General features: G+C 36.9%; 1 protein-coding gene across 1 annotated transcript in view; it reads left to right on the top strand.

Moving 5' to 3' along the window:
- FBXL13 (F-box and leucine rich repeat protein 13) overlaps positions 1-16,453 on the top strand; it is an 88,113-nt gene that overhangs the window by 17,203 nt on the left and 54,457 nt on the right. The window contains 3 exon segments of the mRNA XM_075140608.1: positions 271-366; positions 7,905-8,000; positions 10,962-11,097. Coding sequence (XP_074996709.1) covers positions 271-366; positions 7,905-8,000; positions 10,962-11,097 — 328 coding nt within the window.

The raw sequence follows: 16,453 nt of genomic DNA, 5'->3' as shown, positions 1-16,453 counted from the left end.
ACACAGTGTTTTAGTTTGGAAATGCAGATGATCTCCTATGCTTCTATATTGTATTGCTATGATGCAAAATCATGAGATGCACCCTAAAACTATGATTATTCTCAGTAATAGCAGTTACAAATGTTCATAGATATATCACTATATGGGGATTTGAAAATGCCTAGTTAAGTCTAGCAAATTTAATTTCATTTTTTGAAATTTAAATGTATTGGAAACTTTGAACCTGCAATTAAGATAAAATTGTACTTCTCTTGTACCATCTTTTTCCAGAGTTTGGCAAAGGAAAGTCAGATGGGCTGTTTTGAATCAAGTGATCTTACTGTCAGACATAAAACATCCCATTTACCAGAAAAAGCCTTATTACAGGTTTGTGATAGTTGGTGTTCTTTTTCATTTTTGATATGTATATTTCATAAATGGTATATATCATGTTTTGTTGAAAAGGACGTGTTTGTGCGATGGAAAGGAAGGTTCCTGTTTACGTTGTTCACTTTGAGTCAGGTGGAATCCTTTGAAGGATGGTAATGCTATTCTTTCCTTCAGTGGCACCTGATCATATTCTGCATGCTCCAGCCTGACGTCCAGAAGCTTCTCCAAGCTGAGACTGAAAGAGAGAGGGAGGCTCAAAAGGGGAGAACAAGAAATCAGGAAATCTGTAGGATAGGTAGAGAGCGGAACTCCTGAGGGAAGAAAAGGGGTTTGTTTGCAGTGAATAGAAGCTCATAAGCCAAGCCCCAAATGTGATAGAAAGCAGTTTAATTTTCTTAAAAATATAGAGGAGACTGTATGGACATTGTGCAGCTCCTTAAGACAGAAAAAACTGCTAGGCCAGAAAGCAAGAGTAGAGGAGAAGAATCTACTGCAAGGGCACAGTGGGCAGGGAGAGATTTCTTTCCAAACATTATTATTCAATTTGTTTAAATTAATTTGTTTGGTTTAAAGGTTGCTTTGTTCAGTATTTTTGTATCCTTACAAAATGTAACTTCAGAGAGTGAAAGCTTGTTAATACGCTAACTTCTAGAAGAGAAGGTAGTTCTACCCAGAAGCAGGAAGATTGATTTGAGGCAGTATTTTAGAAAAAGAACAGAATTATTAACTACTGGTTGTGGGGCCTTCAGTTGTAGAGGCCAGTTTAACTCAATTATAGGTTGGTTACTGAAAATAATTGCCATTGAGGGATACATTGGAACTACTGCTAAAATGTTTTTATTTTATCTTCTTATTTATAAGCTTTAATTTGTCCTATCATGTTTTTCCATTACTTTAACATTGCAAAAACATTAAAGTGGTATTTCAGAAAAACATTATATGTTTTTCTTTTAAATAGCATGGACTATAGTGAACTCAAAATGCAGTTTTTATCCAATGAAGTCTAAAACCCAAATGCAGATACTTAATTTTAAGCATGTGCATAATGCCACTGACGTCACAGGAAACATGAATCTGTAAGCTAAATCATGTACATAGTTTACAGACCTTACTCACCAAAAATACAACATGCTTTAATTCTTCTTGATGTTATCTATATGGATTCCACTGGTGGTACATATGGTCTTCATGGATGTGAGACTGGTTTACTTGTCTTAGGTCCATCAATGGAGTTTAGTCTGCGCTGGTTTCTTAGTACTGGCTCATTCAGTAACCAGAGAACTGCTATCAAGTGATTCAGATACGGGCCCCTTGCAGCAGCAGCAACAGTAGTATCTCTCCTAAAGAATTTGGGAGTCATAATACTCATACCTCTGATTACTAAGACATTGGTACAAGTTAAGGAACAATCTCTAGTATGAACCTCTTCTTCAAAAGCAGTGCACTCAAAAGGGAATGCTCCTCCCATACAAGTGTAAACACCACTAAAACAGAGAGAGAGAGAGATTAATTTACTGTATGAGTAGCAGAATGTCCAAAATTTGATCTACAGTGCCACCTCCTAATCGTCTCTTTCCTAATAAGGTAATATTATACACTACAATAGTATTATATATAAAAGATAGTATTATTTAAAAGTGTGTGTATTTTTATATATATACATATCAAAGATAGCTTACATGTGTTCATACCTATCAAACTTGTCATACTTATAAATAAATAATTATTCAAATTTTCAGGAATTGTGAGGGCTGTACTAGCATCCTTTCTTCATTAAAAACCCTGAAATAGCGTAATCTTTCTCTTAGTTCTATAAAGAACAATATTGATATTCCTTTTTTGTAGCTTGGGAGAAATCTGTTTATTTTATCTTAATCCATGAGCCTTGTTTTTTTGAGGTCCAAACCATGGGCTCAAAATATGGTGACATTTTAAGCTATCCTCATAAGTTGCCCTTTTTTGAGGTCACATCATGATCACAGTTACATATGCCACTGTCACAAAGAATCAGATCTCACATACATAAAGACTATGCACATGAAAACCAGAATCCAGATATTAACATGTCAAAAAGAGTGACAGCTATTCTGAGGTACGTAGCCATACTTTTTGATTAAGGCTACAGAGCAGCTGTAAAAATACATTATATAATTTTCTCTTCTGTTTATATATAAACTTAATTTTATAACCTGTATAAATCAAATATACTGTCAAGTGCTACTTTAGTGGCTTAGCAGAAAACATTGATGTCTTCCATTTCTAGAGCAATTCCAGCTCTGAGGTCTGGAGCTGAAAAGCAGGGTAGTTTGCCAGCTTAGACTTTGGTCCCATCATAATGTATATTTTAATGTGTGTTTAGGAGGGGAATGAAGTAGGAAGTGAGAATTCTACCGATTTGAATAGGAAATAATAACCTAAAGAATAAGAAAAAAGAAAATTGCATAATCCACACAACTTTCAAGCCATATTTCTGTGATCTATATATAAATATGTCACTGTAGGAAGAGGAATTATTTTTCTTTGTCTTTATTTAAATAATGTTTGCATAATCTAAAATCCAGATACAAAAGCTAGAGCTAAGGAAATTATATGTCATAAAAGAAATCAAAACTAATTACGTCACTGCAGAGAAACAACCCAAGAGGTAATAAAATGAAAAACAACAATAGGGTAAGGTGAATATATTGGGGAATGTTAGTCAAAACTCCATTGTAGTAATGACGATGTTGAGTTTTTTACTAGAGAGTGATCAATGTCTGTTGGATTTTCAGGAAACAAGAAATAACAATAATATTATCTGAGTATTTTCAAATCTGCTGATTGATTAAAAAGATCTTTTACTAGCAGTATGCCCATTCAGAAATACCCCTTTTTTGTCACAGTTCTTTTCTTGTGACTGAGCACACTGGTAAAGATAAAGAAATGTAAAAATCCTGCATCTTAAGCAGTATACATATTGCATAGCTTTGTATTCCTAAAGACAAGCTGTAAAAAACAGTTTCTGTACACCTTTTCACATATTCCTGTATGTAATATCTGCCTGTTCACTGAACTGAACTAAATGTAGTTTTCTATTCTTATTTGTATGTAGTAAATAATTTTAAAATATGAATTAGTCCTGTTTTCTTATGGTTGAGTCCTGTTACTTCCCACTCTTTACAGCACAGGAAAATAAAAAGCTTTTAATGTGTAACATAATATTATTTCTGGGAGGAACCTATGCCGCAGTTCACTAAAGGATTTAAAAAGTAAAATGAGCTTAGGTAGGACTTTATCACCTAGATCTAAAATAGAGATCCTTAAAATTACTGTTCAGTATCATTTAACTGTGCAAATGCTCAAGGTTTCAATATTCAAGTTCCTCAGAACTTGATGTTTTGCTGAGGATCTTGGACCCACAATTATAATTGGAGGGAAGCTGTTCCAACCTTCCTGTTATTCCCATTTACCCTTTCTTGCCCCAGCACTCTTCTCCCCTTTGTGTTCGTTACAGTCGTTTATACGAACCGCATCAGGGAACAGATCTGTCTGAAAAATTTTCCTCCATTTTCTTCTTTTACTGAATCAGTTGACAGTTGGATCAATTCCTTAATCCAGCTCATTGTGTGGCTGCACGAACAGTTATTTGGGTACAGAGGAGGAGATGGGGGAAAAGTGATGAGGAAATGGGTGAAGCAAGAGTGGATCTGCCTGATTTTGCAGGTGTAGGGTGTTCACTGAACTGCAGTGCCTCAAGGCTACGCTTACTGGGATCTGTCAGTGAAACAGGTCTCTGCCTTTCTAGCCTGAGAGTCCATAGGCAGCTTTAGAGCATACAGTGTGTAGCAGCTGCTGTTGTTTTTCTTCAAAGTGTAATTGGAGAAGGAAATATTGGTGCCTTCCTTTTAGGCATAATTTAAAGAGTTGGTCCCTTCACCATCTGTGGGGAGATGTGAGTTAAATTCTCGCCTTTATCAAAGAGGTTCAAACCCACTGAAGCCTACTGAAATCCTTCCATTTTGTATTTAAAAAAAATGCTCCTCCCTTGATCCAGAAAGTGCAAAACTGTGTGGCTGTCACCTGGTTTCTTTTTCTTGAGCTGTTGCTATTTTATTCAATATGGGAAGTGCAGAAAGAGCTCTTCTGTTTACTGGCACAGACCAGAGCTTCCCACTAGCTGAGTGCCTAACCATTTGCTGCAAAAAGGCAGAACACTCACTCACTTTCTTTCTTCCTTCCTTCCTTCCTTTCTTTCTTTCTTTCTTCCTACCTTCCTGCCTTCCTCCCCCTCTTTCCCTCATGCTCTCTTTTTGGTGGATCCAGTATGTAGATACAATCTCCTTCAACAGGAGATTGTTGCTGGGTGCTGTCTACTCCAGGCCAAATCTGTGTTTGCTCTGAGCATTCACAAACTGTGGAAAATAAAGCATGCCTGGACTTCTCAAAGGTTTGGAACTTGTGATAAGGAGACTTTATTGTCTCTGTCACTGTAGGTGATATTTGGCAGTGGATCATTTCAAAATCACAGGGTATTTAGTAAATACATTATTAGTATGCTATCATTTATTGCAGCTTTCTGCTCTGCTCCTGTGCAAAAAAATATCTGTCAGTTTGTATTTGCTGCTGTGACAAGATCTGTCCTCAGAACCAGCTGGAAACCATTTGCTTTGTAAATTACAGTTTCCTAAAAAAGTCATTGGTGCCACAGTACTCTAATGTTGAGTTATTGACAGAAAATGATTGCTGTGCTTTAAAGCTGGCTACTGTGGTCTTGACCTAACATGAACTAAATGTTTCAACAGACCTTTTCAGAACTTAAAATTCAAAAGATTACTGGCAAGAAAGCATCAAATTAAAAGCTTTGCTTTTGTTCTTCTAATATGAAACTAAAACCTATTAATGAATAATAATACAGTCAATATTTTCTTTCTCATTCTAGTAAGTCATATAGTTCCATTTGTTCAAATACTTTTTGTGAGCTGTGTCAAAATTCCTTAGAGTTTTAAATTAGATTGACTTTTGAAGTTAAGGAATTAATCCACATGTCCAAATTAAACAGACTTTTGGTTAGAGAAGCCTGTGGTGGATCCAACTATAATTATCATGGGATGCAAGTCTTTGAAAGGATGGGGTGTATAGAAGGAATTTGCTATTGAAAAAGGCCTGCACATTTCTATACTTTAAAAAAAATCTTCGTAAATCCCCAATTGCATTCTGAACCACCTAGATATCTTTAAAGTGAGTATGGCTATAGCAAGCTCCCAAGAATCCAGAATAAAAAACATAAAGCCAGAAAACCTGATTTTTTAAAGTTGTTTTAAGAAGTTTACATGAAATTAATACAGACAGCTTGTGGGACAGCAGCATATTTTGAGGAGCAGGCAAATTGCTTGATTGTATTAGCTATGCGATTAAATGCTAGTGGTAGAAGACACATTATCAGTGATTTTTCTACCTGATTTGTCCTTTTCTAGCTAAAATTATAGCCTTTGGATAGTTTGTATAGGCTGAAACAGAAAATCTTTTTACATCTTGGTAAAATACTCTTGATATTTCTGCTTGTTTCTTTCAATTGAGCTTAATCTCTGTGGTAAAAATGGGTTCTAGCCCATATGTTTTTCAACCTGTTCATTTCAGTAGAACTGCACAGAACATAAATCAGGATAAAAGTTTCTCTTATTTCCTTTAGTGAAACATCTTTTTTATTAGAATGTCCCTTTTTGATTCTAACAGTTTTTTAGTGACTCATTTATTATAAAGCATATTTCAGTATAACCAAGATAACCTGCACTTTAGTAATCCATGCACTCTACACTTACACAGGTGGTCACTCTTTCTTCACTTCTTAGCTATGTTGATTACCAGAAGTGAAACAAAATTTGCAATTATTTCCTTTTACAAAGGCTTAATGTATTGCTTCCAAGTACAACACTCATTTGAGTCTCAAAGCTTCTGTTTGACTCAGGATTTCTCTTGTGCCTGTATACTTTGAGTGAATTCTGTATAGAGTATGCATTCATTTTTCTGAAGGATATTTCAAATCATACTTCATATACCGCTATAATGAAAAACAGGTTTATTGTATGCATTATTGTATGGAAAGTTGAATAACTAATATGGAAATACTGTTCTATAAAACACACTGGCATCTTTGCTATGTTTTCACTCTGACATCTTACTATTAAGGTACATATCTTAAGTGCCAAGCTCTTTGAAAATGTATATTAAGAAAAATTTCTCTTCAGTGACAGATTATGGGATAAAATTAGAAAGTTCTTTTTGTATTTTTGCTGGTATTACCATACCAGGTTTAAACCATTGCCGTTGATGTATTATTGTGCAGTTATGAAAGTAATTACATTACAAGCATAAAGTTTTCCTTATATAAAATTTGCTTTAGGAAAAGTGATGTGGGATTTTATTAACTGTGTTCCTTTCAGCTGGTTTCTTTTTCATACTTAGAACCGCACATTTTAAGTGTTGCGTTTCATATCAGATATTTATATTTCAGCATATGATTTAGTAATTCGGTTCTGCAAATTATTATGGATATGGGAGTTCTTAGTATGTAAATAATCCAGCTGTCTTATATAAAATTCTGCATATGCTCTTTGTCTTTGAGTCTTAAATGCATCTTATATTTTCAGATGGTTATAATATAATGTGTATTTACTTCTATAGCAAAGACATTAAATTTTACCATATTTTCTCTCATTTCGTTTTACCAAGTTTCTTCTAAGATGAAACATTAGCATTCTGTTGGCAGAAATATTGTTTGACACTTGGTCATAAAAATGGCAGGTGAGGAGCTATGGCAGAGGCTTTCCAAATGTTATCTTTGTTCAGTCTCTTACTTTTATGGCCTGAGATTGCTGTATCTAAGATGATTTACCAGGACAAGATTTTTTTTTTAATGCTATAATTTAATTTTTCAAAACGTTGCTTAGTGGTAGCAGTATATTTTAGAATATTTAACTGTATAAAATGAACTATCAGTATAGCTTTTATATTTTTTCTACCATAATACAACACATTGACTTTAATATTCTGAGATTAAAGATTTATAGATATATTTACCAAATTATAATAGTTAAATTAAAAAGAACTCTGAGGTACAAACTACAAAAACTCTTCATAGGTAATTTAAAGTTGAATTTTAAAGTAATATATTTAATCTACAAATCTTTAGTCCAAATTAAATTGTCTCAAATAGGTTTAGGAGAAGTGTTTTAACAAGTGTTGTTTTAATATAGATAAAATGAAACTGCTCACAGTCCATGAAAAACGTTCAGTTTTGAAACATACCTGTCATTCTTCATCACAGCTTGAATTTATGAGCTTTTAAGCAAAGCCATCTTTTCATACTCTTCAAGTCTGTTAATGAGAATAATTATTGACATTTTGCTGTAAAAGGTGTGTTTAAACTCCTAAGAAAGAAGTATTTAATTTGAAAATAGCTCTTGTTGTTTAGGATAGGTGAATATGTATCCTTTAATACAGCAGTGCTTCTTATTGAATAGTTTTTAATATCATGTGTGTCTGTTTTTCTGATGTAGATTTTCCGTTATGTTAATTTAGTTGATCTGGCAAGATGTGCTCAAGTTAGCCAAATGTGGATGCTACTAACTCAGAATGGTTCATTATGGAGTGACGTAAGTAAGATAATCACTTTCAATATTTTATTTCAATTTTATTTGTTTTTAAAAAAGAGTGAGGCAAGAAGGTAGGTTACTTTAAGAATGCTAAATATCTAGGATAAAAGTTTTATCCCAGAATATGACTTGTTCTACTCAGCTACATGAATAAAAAAAGTAGGAGCAACTCAAATGAAGTTTTCTGTGGTATATCATTATAAAATCAGTGGAACTGAAAGAGAATCAGCCACTAAGGCTTGGCTATAGCCCACTAAATTTAGACAGTTAAGTGAGGTGTCTTAGGCTCCCTCGGTAGTCTAAACAGGCACTATGTGACTACTGTGGAAGGAGAACGTAAACTCAGTTACAGATACTCTAAGACTACTTGTATATGCTCTAGAGAGACTCCTGTCATCCCCAGAACAAGTGGTGCAGACCAGCTTAGTTCCATACTCATGAACTCTCAGAGTTGTTGAGGTGGCCAGTGTGTCTCCAGAGCACATGTCAGTGTCCAAGGTACTGCATTGTTTCTTCTACTAGCAGTCCAATTCCCTAGCGCATACATTTCGGTCAACTTGCCTTCTAACACACGTGGTGTGTTAGCATGGTCTGTTTGGGGGCCCGCCTGAAATAGCTACTTCTGTCTTTGCCATGAACTTAAAAATACAATCATATTGCTCATTGATATTGCTTTCAGTAGTGCTGATGAGGCTTCAGATGTGAAGGACTACCTCAAGGCTACCCAGCCCTTAGGCAGTGGCTTAAGGCTAGCTGTGGCACCTCAACCAATATCACTGTTGCCTCTATCATTGCCTTACATATAGCCGTTTATCAGCAGTACAAAGAAAGATTAAGGCCAGATTTTTAAAAGTGTGTGGGCGTTTCAAACATAATTTAGTCAGATTTTAGGCCCTCAAGTCTGAAATTACAATACAAAATACTCTGTGCATCTTCTGCATAATCCTAGAGATGTCTAATCTGATAGGCATCTCCTTTTTGGATCTAAAAGTTTATGATGATGATGGTGATGGAGGTGGTGATCGTTCTTCTCTTTTCTCCAAGAGCTGCATGACCTGCAGAGCTTAGTGCGAGGAAGCAGCAGGGCTGCTCTGCAAGGGAAGGTGAGCTGGGAGCCAAAAGTGCTAGAAGAGCAGGCAGGGGCCGGTGTCCCCCCACTGACAAGGGGCACACTCCCAGAGAACCTGAGGAGCGAGTCCAGTGACAGTAACCAGGGTCAGACACCCACCAGAGACTGCCAGTCAGCCCTGTTGTGAAGAGGCATCTCCAAGGTCTAGTCAGGAAGTGAAGTCCATGAGTAAGGTTCAGGGTCAGCCAGACATGGCTGGACACAGACATGCCTAAAGTGTGGTTCAAGCAAAGACTCAGGGCAAGGGCATGAGCTTAAAGGCGGCTCCTGAGCCAAGTGCGGAAACCCCTAATGAGGCTTCTCCAGCTCTTTCACACAATGAACTGTTTTCACAACAGTCTTATCCAGGGTTACACTGCTGAAACACATAGGAGCTGACCTTGGACTCTGGGACCTTCCCCTGAGGAAAGAAGAAGTTGCAGAGCCTGTTGGTGAACCCAGGGTCCTGACACTAGGCACGTCTCTCCCATTTGAAGAGATCCATTTGGGATCCAGAAGGTGAAGAGAGTTGTGCCTTGTGAGCCGAGAAGAGATCTGAACTTGGGTCTCCCAGATAGGCCGTTCTGTCCCCTGAGTGGAACACATGCTCTAGTTCCCAGGTAGCTGGAGGCCTATATCTGCCTTCCTGACTGAGGTAAAGAAGTTCTGGAGGGCTCAGCAATGCTGCTTACATGTCCTACTGTCTGGTTCTAGGCAGCTGCCTGTTCTCTGTGTGAGAGTCTTTAAATTGACCTTCTGATGTACATAGCTGTCATGTATATTTTGTAGAGTCTCTGCTCAGATTTGAGTTGTTGAACCTACCCTGGGCACCAACACCTAAAAGACACTGCAGCACTCAGATTGTAGGGGCCTGGAGCCTGTATTAGGTCTAAGTTACTGTGATGAATTAATGATCTTAATGAAGCTAATATCAAAACTTCTGATAATTTTAATGTAAGAAGAACAAAATCCTAATAAGAAAGTGAAAAACTGGAAAAAGTTCTGGACTCCTGGCTTCCTGGTACTGTAGCCGCTTCCAAGCATTCTGCATAGAAATAATGGTGATTGATTTTTCAAAGTATTTGGGTAATAAACGTATATTATGAAATGTACAACAAACAGATGTGGTGTAGCTGTGGCAGATTATACAAAAGGGAACAAAAAGCTTTTTCTGGCTTTTTAATGAACAAATTTGAAGAAGGCATGAAAAAGTCTTCTCCAAAAAAGGAGATATTTCTTATTAAACGTTTGTATATTGGCTTTCCTGCTTTTTTTGAAACACTCAGTAGACAGACTGTTAAAACTATTTTCTAGTAATTTTTGTTAAAACTTCTTAAACTTGAACTTCTAAGTAATACTAAAAAAAATAATGTTTTTAGTCAGAGGTCTAGATATCCCCAGCCTGCAGCTTAAATCACTTAACGATTCTTCTACTAAAACTAAGATGGTAGGTTACATATTCTTAATATCTTGATGTATCAGTAGACCATTAATTAGAAAAAAAAATCTTTAGCAACTTCAGGATTTTGTACATCTTAAAGGGAAAAAAATAAAGTAAATATTCAAGTCTGACAATTTTCTCTGCACATGGTATTCTGACTGTGGAAGTTCAAGACTTGCCTCAGCTCCATAAATACTGTAGACACATGCTTCCGCTACATTTAAGTATTTTTAGTCAGCTGTCTAAAATTTTTATATATGTAATACACAGACACTTCTGTGTTTTCCAGCCTATTGATTCAGTGTTTACATAGAACTTCATATATTTACTATTGATTTTCATAATGATGTGTATTTTGTATGTACTACCTATTTTTAGTACTGAATTATATATCAATTGTTTAAATTTTTAGATCAATTTTTCATCAGTAAAGCATAAAGTTCAGGACCAAATAGTAGTAAATATTTTGCAGAAGTGGCGTCCATATGTATTAAGATTGAATCTGCGAGGTTGCTATTCTCTTCACTGGCCTAGCTTTGAAAGTATCAGTAAGTATTGCATGTATTTTTTAAATTTTAATTCTCTCTTTAAACTGTGTCTTCACTCTATGCTTTGCTATTGTCCCATTTTACTGCCCATATTCTTCTCTATATGTCCAGCCATAATGAAGCAATGTGAGTTGGAGATCTGTAAAATTACTTTAAATGTGGCCCCCCTTCCTTCATTACAGTTTCCAGGCGCAGTGATATCCGTGTGGCTGAACGTTGCTAGAATGCCATAGAAGGGTATATATTATGTGTGAAATGCTGTAATATGACAAACCAGATTGGACGCAAACATGTGCTTAAATATATCAGAATGCCAGAATCCAACTCTACTGAGATAATTATCACAGAATCACAAATGGTTGAGGTTGGCAGGGACCTCTGGAGGTCATCTGGTCCAACCCCCTTGCTCAAGCATAGCCACTTAGAGCAGGCTGCCCAGGACCATGTCGAGACGGCTTTTGAATATCTCCAAGAATGGAGACTCCACAGCCTCCCTGGGCAACCTGTGCTCAGTCACCCTCATAGTAAAAAAATGTTCCCTGATGTTCAGAAGGCACCTCTTGTGTTTCAGTTTGTGCCCATTACCTTTTGTCCCGTCTGTCACTGGGCACCGCTGAAAGAGCCTGGCTCCATGTTCTTTGCACCCGCCCTTCGGGTATTTATATACCTTGGTAAGAGCCCCCCTGAGCCTTCTCTTCTCCAGCTGAACAGTCCCAGCTTTGTCAGCCTTTCCTTATAGGAAATATGCTCCAGTTCCTTTATCATCTTCATGGCCCTTTGTTGGACTCTCTCCGGTATGGCCATGTCTCTCTTGTACTGGGGAGCCCAGAACTGGACATGGTATCCAGGTGTGGCCTCACTAGTGCTGAGTAGAGAGGAAAGATCATCTCCCTCGACCTCCTGGCAACACTCCTCCTAATGCAGCCCAGGATACCATCCACCTTCTTTGTGGCAAGGGCACGTCGCTGGCTCGTCCAGGACCACCAGGGCCTTTTCTGCCAAGCTGCTTTCCAGCTGGGTGGCCTCCCAGCATGTACTGGTGCCTGGGATTATTCCTCCCAGGCAGGGAGGTGCAGAATTTTGTACTTCCCCTTGTTGAACTTCATGGGGTTCCTGCAAGCCCATTTCTCCAGCCTGTCAAGGTCCCTCTGGATGGCAGCACGACCCTCTGATGTATGAGCCACTGCTCCCAGTTTGGTGTCATCTGCAAACTTGCTGAGGGTACACTCTATCTCATCGTCCAGATCATTAATGAAGATGTTAAACAGGACTGGACCCAGTGTTGACCCCTGGGGTATACCACTAGTTACTGGCCTCCCAAGAAGAGGCTCACAGACAAAAAAAAAAAAAAAAAAAAAAAGAATCCAAGCATGGTACAAGATATTAATGTGGTGTTCAAGTTTTAGCACAAATAATAGGTACTTGATTCTACTCTACTGCCAAAACAGAGTCCCTCTGGATGTAGAAAAGCATCTTAGTCCTTCCTAATAATATGTGTGAAAGTACATGTGCCCATGTGATGAGAGGTTAATTCCCTCCATGACAGCATTTTGCAATAGTTTCAGATCAGTAATATTTTTCTCAATGCAACTGTATGCTCCCCTAAGCAGAGAAGTGGGCAGGAAAAATAAAAGCATTTATGATCGGTGTTAAAGGTTCAGTGCTAGCTGTGAAAGTGTACTTGGTTTGTTAGGCATTACCTGCATCCTAAGCCATTTTATCATGAAGAGTGTTAAAACATCTTGGTAGTGTTTTCCTGAGAAAAAACTCTTCTGCTACAACTAGACAAGATCCCAAAAAATGTTTTTGATTCCTGGCACAGCTTTACTTCAGTGTTTCTCAAGCAGGAGAATGTTACTGATTGACTGTTTTCTAGCCTACACTTTAATTGAATGCAAATGCATAAAGAAGAAAAGGAAAATGTTTTATTTTCCAAATAAAAAGTGTATTTTGATGTTTTGAGATTATAATGCATTTATTATTTAATCAGATAATACATGATTGAAATTGTTGATGCAGCCTATAAGAATTTCACTGTGCTTTCTTGTGTTTTAGAAAGTGACTGTGTAATTATGGGTGAGAACAATTTGCTCTCTAGAGTGGTGACGGAAAAGAACAATTGGCCAAGAATAAAAAGTATATTTGATCATGGTCTTGGCTTTTAAATCACAGGATAAATAACATTCTCAATGATATCAGCATGCAAGTTGTTTAGTGAAATAATTTAATTTAATATTATAATTAACTTTGGCAGCTAATAAAGAAAGCAAGCCAAAATAAATCATACACAGTCACGTCGCCTCCATTATGGGGGCTGTACTTAGAAATGTTAAATCTTTTTATGATTTTGTTTTCCTTATGTATTTGAGTACAAAACTAAAACCATAGTAATGTTTATTGTGTTTAAAGCTAAAACCATGTAAGAACAGTTGCAATATAGAAATAAATTTTATATGCATACCACTTTTTCTATCACATTGTTTAACTGATTCGTATCTAGTTAAAATAATTTAACTTAGAAGTATCAGCATGTTGGTTATATCAGTTGGAATATCAGTATGTTGGTTGCCATCCATTTCCATTTATCTTACGTATCAAAGACACTAAATTCAATTTGTGTATCTACAGACTATGCATTTTCCATTTTTATTGATAATTTATGTTGTCTATAGGCTCAAAATCAAAGATTATGTCCATTTACATCTACTCAGTGCTATTAATTTTAAACTAATTGTGATGAATCATGTATGATGGTCCACAGGGGCTTTTAGAAAACATTGATTTATAAAGCTGTTTCTTCTAACTTTGAAGATACCCAGTATTTCTTTTTAAGAACAAAACACATTTATAGCAGTGTACTGTTGCTATTTAGATTAATAATATATTTCTTCTGTGAAAACTCATTGATACTGATCATACAGCCTTCTTGTGCCATTCTTTTGAAGCTCTTGTGGATGGTTTAAAGCTGCTGCAAAACTATTTGTCTTTTTTTAATGATTGAAAATCATACTGAAATTCTCTTCCTTTGACATTTCTTCAGCTAACAAACTGCATTGAACTGTCTGTTCAGTTATAGGCTGCAGATGTGATGAACCTTTCCATTCGAACTTCCCCGAGCTACAGTTCTGACCTCATCTTTCCAAATAAATCCAAGATTACACAGATTTTGGCAACATGTTTTTATTGTTTATGGTAAAACAGCAATGATATTAACTGGGGTTTAGGTCTGTTTTGCTGGCTAATCGTGTTAATATTTTTTGGTAAATTAATTAGCTGCAATTTTTAGAAATTGTTTTTATGTACTGCAACTTTGGTATGTAGTGTATGCATGAAATAGTAGTCATTGTTTAATATCTACATATGAATATTACATGATTCCAGCTCAGACTGTCTTTGGCAAATGAATGTGTTATTGTGCCAAAGACAAATGAGTATATGAGATGCATGGATTACAGCTCAGCTGTTTGTGGTATTACTCCACCCACTCAGTGATCTTAGAGAATCATTTGACTTCCATGTGTGACTGGGAATTGCATTTAAAAGCTGCCATTCATATTCACAGTGCAGGAGCTAAAATTTCCTCAGAAGCTATTGAAGTGTTTTATTCCCAGTAGTGGTCACAAGAACACACCTATCCATTTTTCCTGCACCCTGGCATGGCAAAACATGGTGCAAAATAATCTTTCCTGTGTTTCATGTGTGCTGTGTACAGAGAAGGGCACTGCTTCTATAGAGTACTCTAGTTTATCCCTTAAGACAGCACGCCTAGTACGTATACTGCATATCAGGAAGACAATGCACTATATTGCAATTATTTCCTGGATATGGACAGAGAAAGAAGGAGGATCAAGAGAGAAATTACAGAAAGAAAGAACTTAAAAACCATATAAAGGAAGAGGAAGACCCATGATTTTCTTTTAGACATGGAAGTGCTTCTGGGAATTTTGTGATTAAATAGTACAGAAACAAAGAATTGTCAACATTATATTGTGTTTTGTGGCTGTGGTATTTCATGGAGGGTGTACTTTAGTTTACAGTACATTTCGGAGAAGCTCAGGGAAATAGCAATTAACCCTGTAATGCTGAAGTTTTTATCAACTGTTAGTCGTTTCCCCCATATGTATGTTTTTCAAATATATTTTGATAATTTTCCTTGGGCTACCTCCTTCTGTACTACCTTCTTAGTTCCTATGTTCCATAGTTTTCCTGTTCGTACAGTCTTTTCTCAAAGAATTTGCTACTAGACACTGTCAGGAGAACATACCAGCCTATGTTACCCTTGCCCCAATCTAGTGTTTCCATTCTTGTGTTCTTATATTATTTGCAATTGCAATTACTGTCTATTCTGCCACATCCTCAGTATGGGTATCTAAAAATGCCAACATGAAGAAAACCCTAATGAGTTCCAGCTAGTTTTTCAAGGAGGGCTTCTCCCCTCCCGTTTTTTTTTTTTAATTATAGGAAACTAAACCACCACTTGAATACTCCTATGTCATTTTATAACAATTCTCTAGTCTCGTTGCAAAAACTGAAATATGCAATAACTTTAGATAGTAAGGAATAAAATTATTGTGCATTGTAGTTAAAATAATAGAACTTCTAGCTGCTCCTTGAAAGCTCCAGAGGCCATCTAAGGCAAATAGTAGCAAGGACAATTCCAGCATTAAAAACTTCAGTCCTTTCTTCTCTTGACTGCTAGAGATCTTTTCACTTGTTGATTCTCAGAGGTCTAGACAGATCCACTCTTAAGTATCGAAGTTCATTTTGGTGTTACTGCCAAGTGTTTCTTTCATGGAGCTTCTGAGGTGACACTGATTTCACAAGTTGACACTGAAACCTTTATTTGCAGGATAGTCGTTGAACCATGTTCCTCTAGAGTGTCCTTGTTGATACGTCCCTCACTTACAGATTTCACACTTAATAGCTGTCAGCAAACATCTTGTTCAGCTCATCATCCCCCTTGAACCTTCAGCAGGTGCAACACTTTCTGGTGCCACTGTTTGAGAACCCTGAATGATCACACACATGCATCCCGCCCTCAACTCTGGCTTCTACTGAACAATTGTCCTGTTTATCACTGTGACCCTCAGGTTTTAGCCTTGGTCCTAAGAGGGACATTTTGTGATCTGTTTAGGAATCCCCAGTGCCTTTGAACTTGTTATTTATAATTAGGCCACTGCTTGTGGTCCTCAGTCTTATTCCACTGCTTTTCCAACTGGTAACCTTTTGCTAACCACAGAGATCAGAGACGTCTCACACAGCTTTTATCCTATTCAAGGTCAGGTTGGTCGGGGCTCTGAGCAACCTCATCTAGTTGAAGATGTCTCTGCTCACTGCAGGGAGGGTTGGACTAGAT

The sequence above is a fragment of the Calonectris borealis genome, chromosome 1 (genome assembly GCF_964195595.1).
Source record: "Calonectris borealis chromosome 1, bCalBor7.hap1.2, whole genome shotgun sequence".
Lineage (NCBI taxonomy): Eukaryota > Metazoa > Chordata > Aves > Procellariiformes > Procellariidae > Calonectris > Calonectris borealis.
This window is presented reverse-complemented; position numbering and strand designations above follow the sequence as displayed.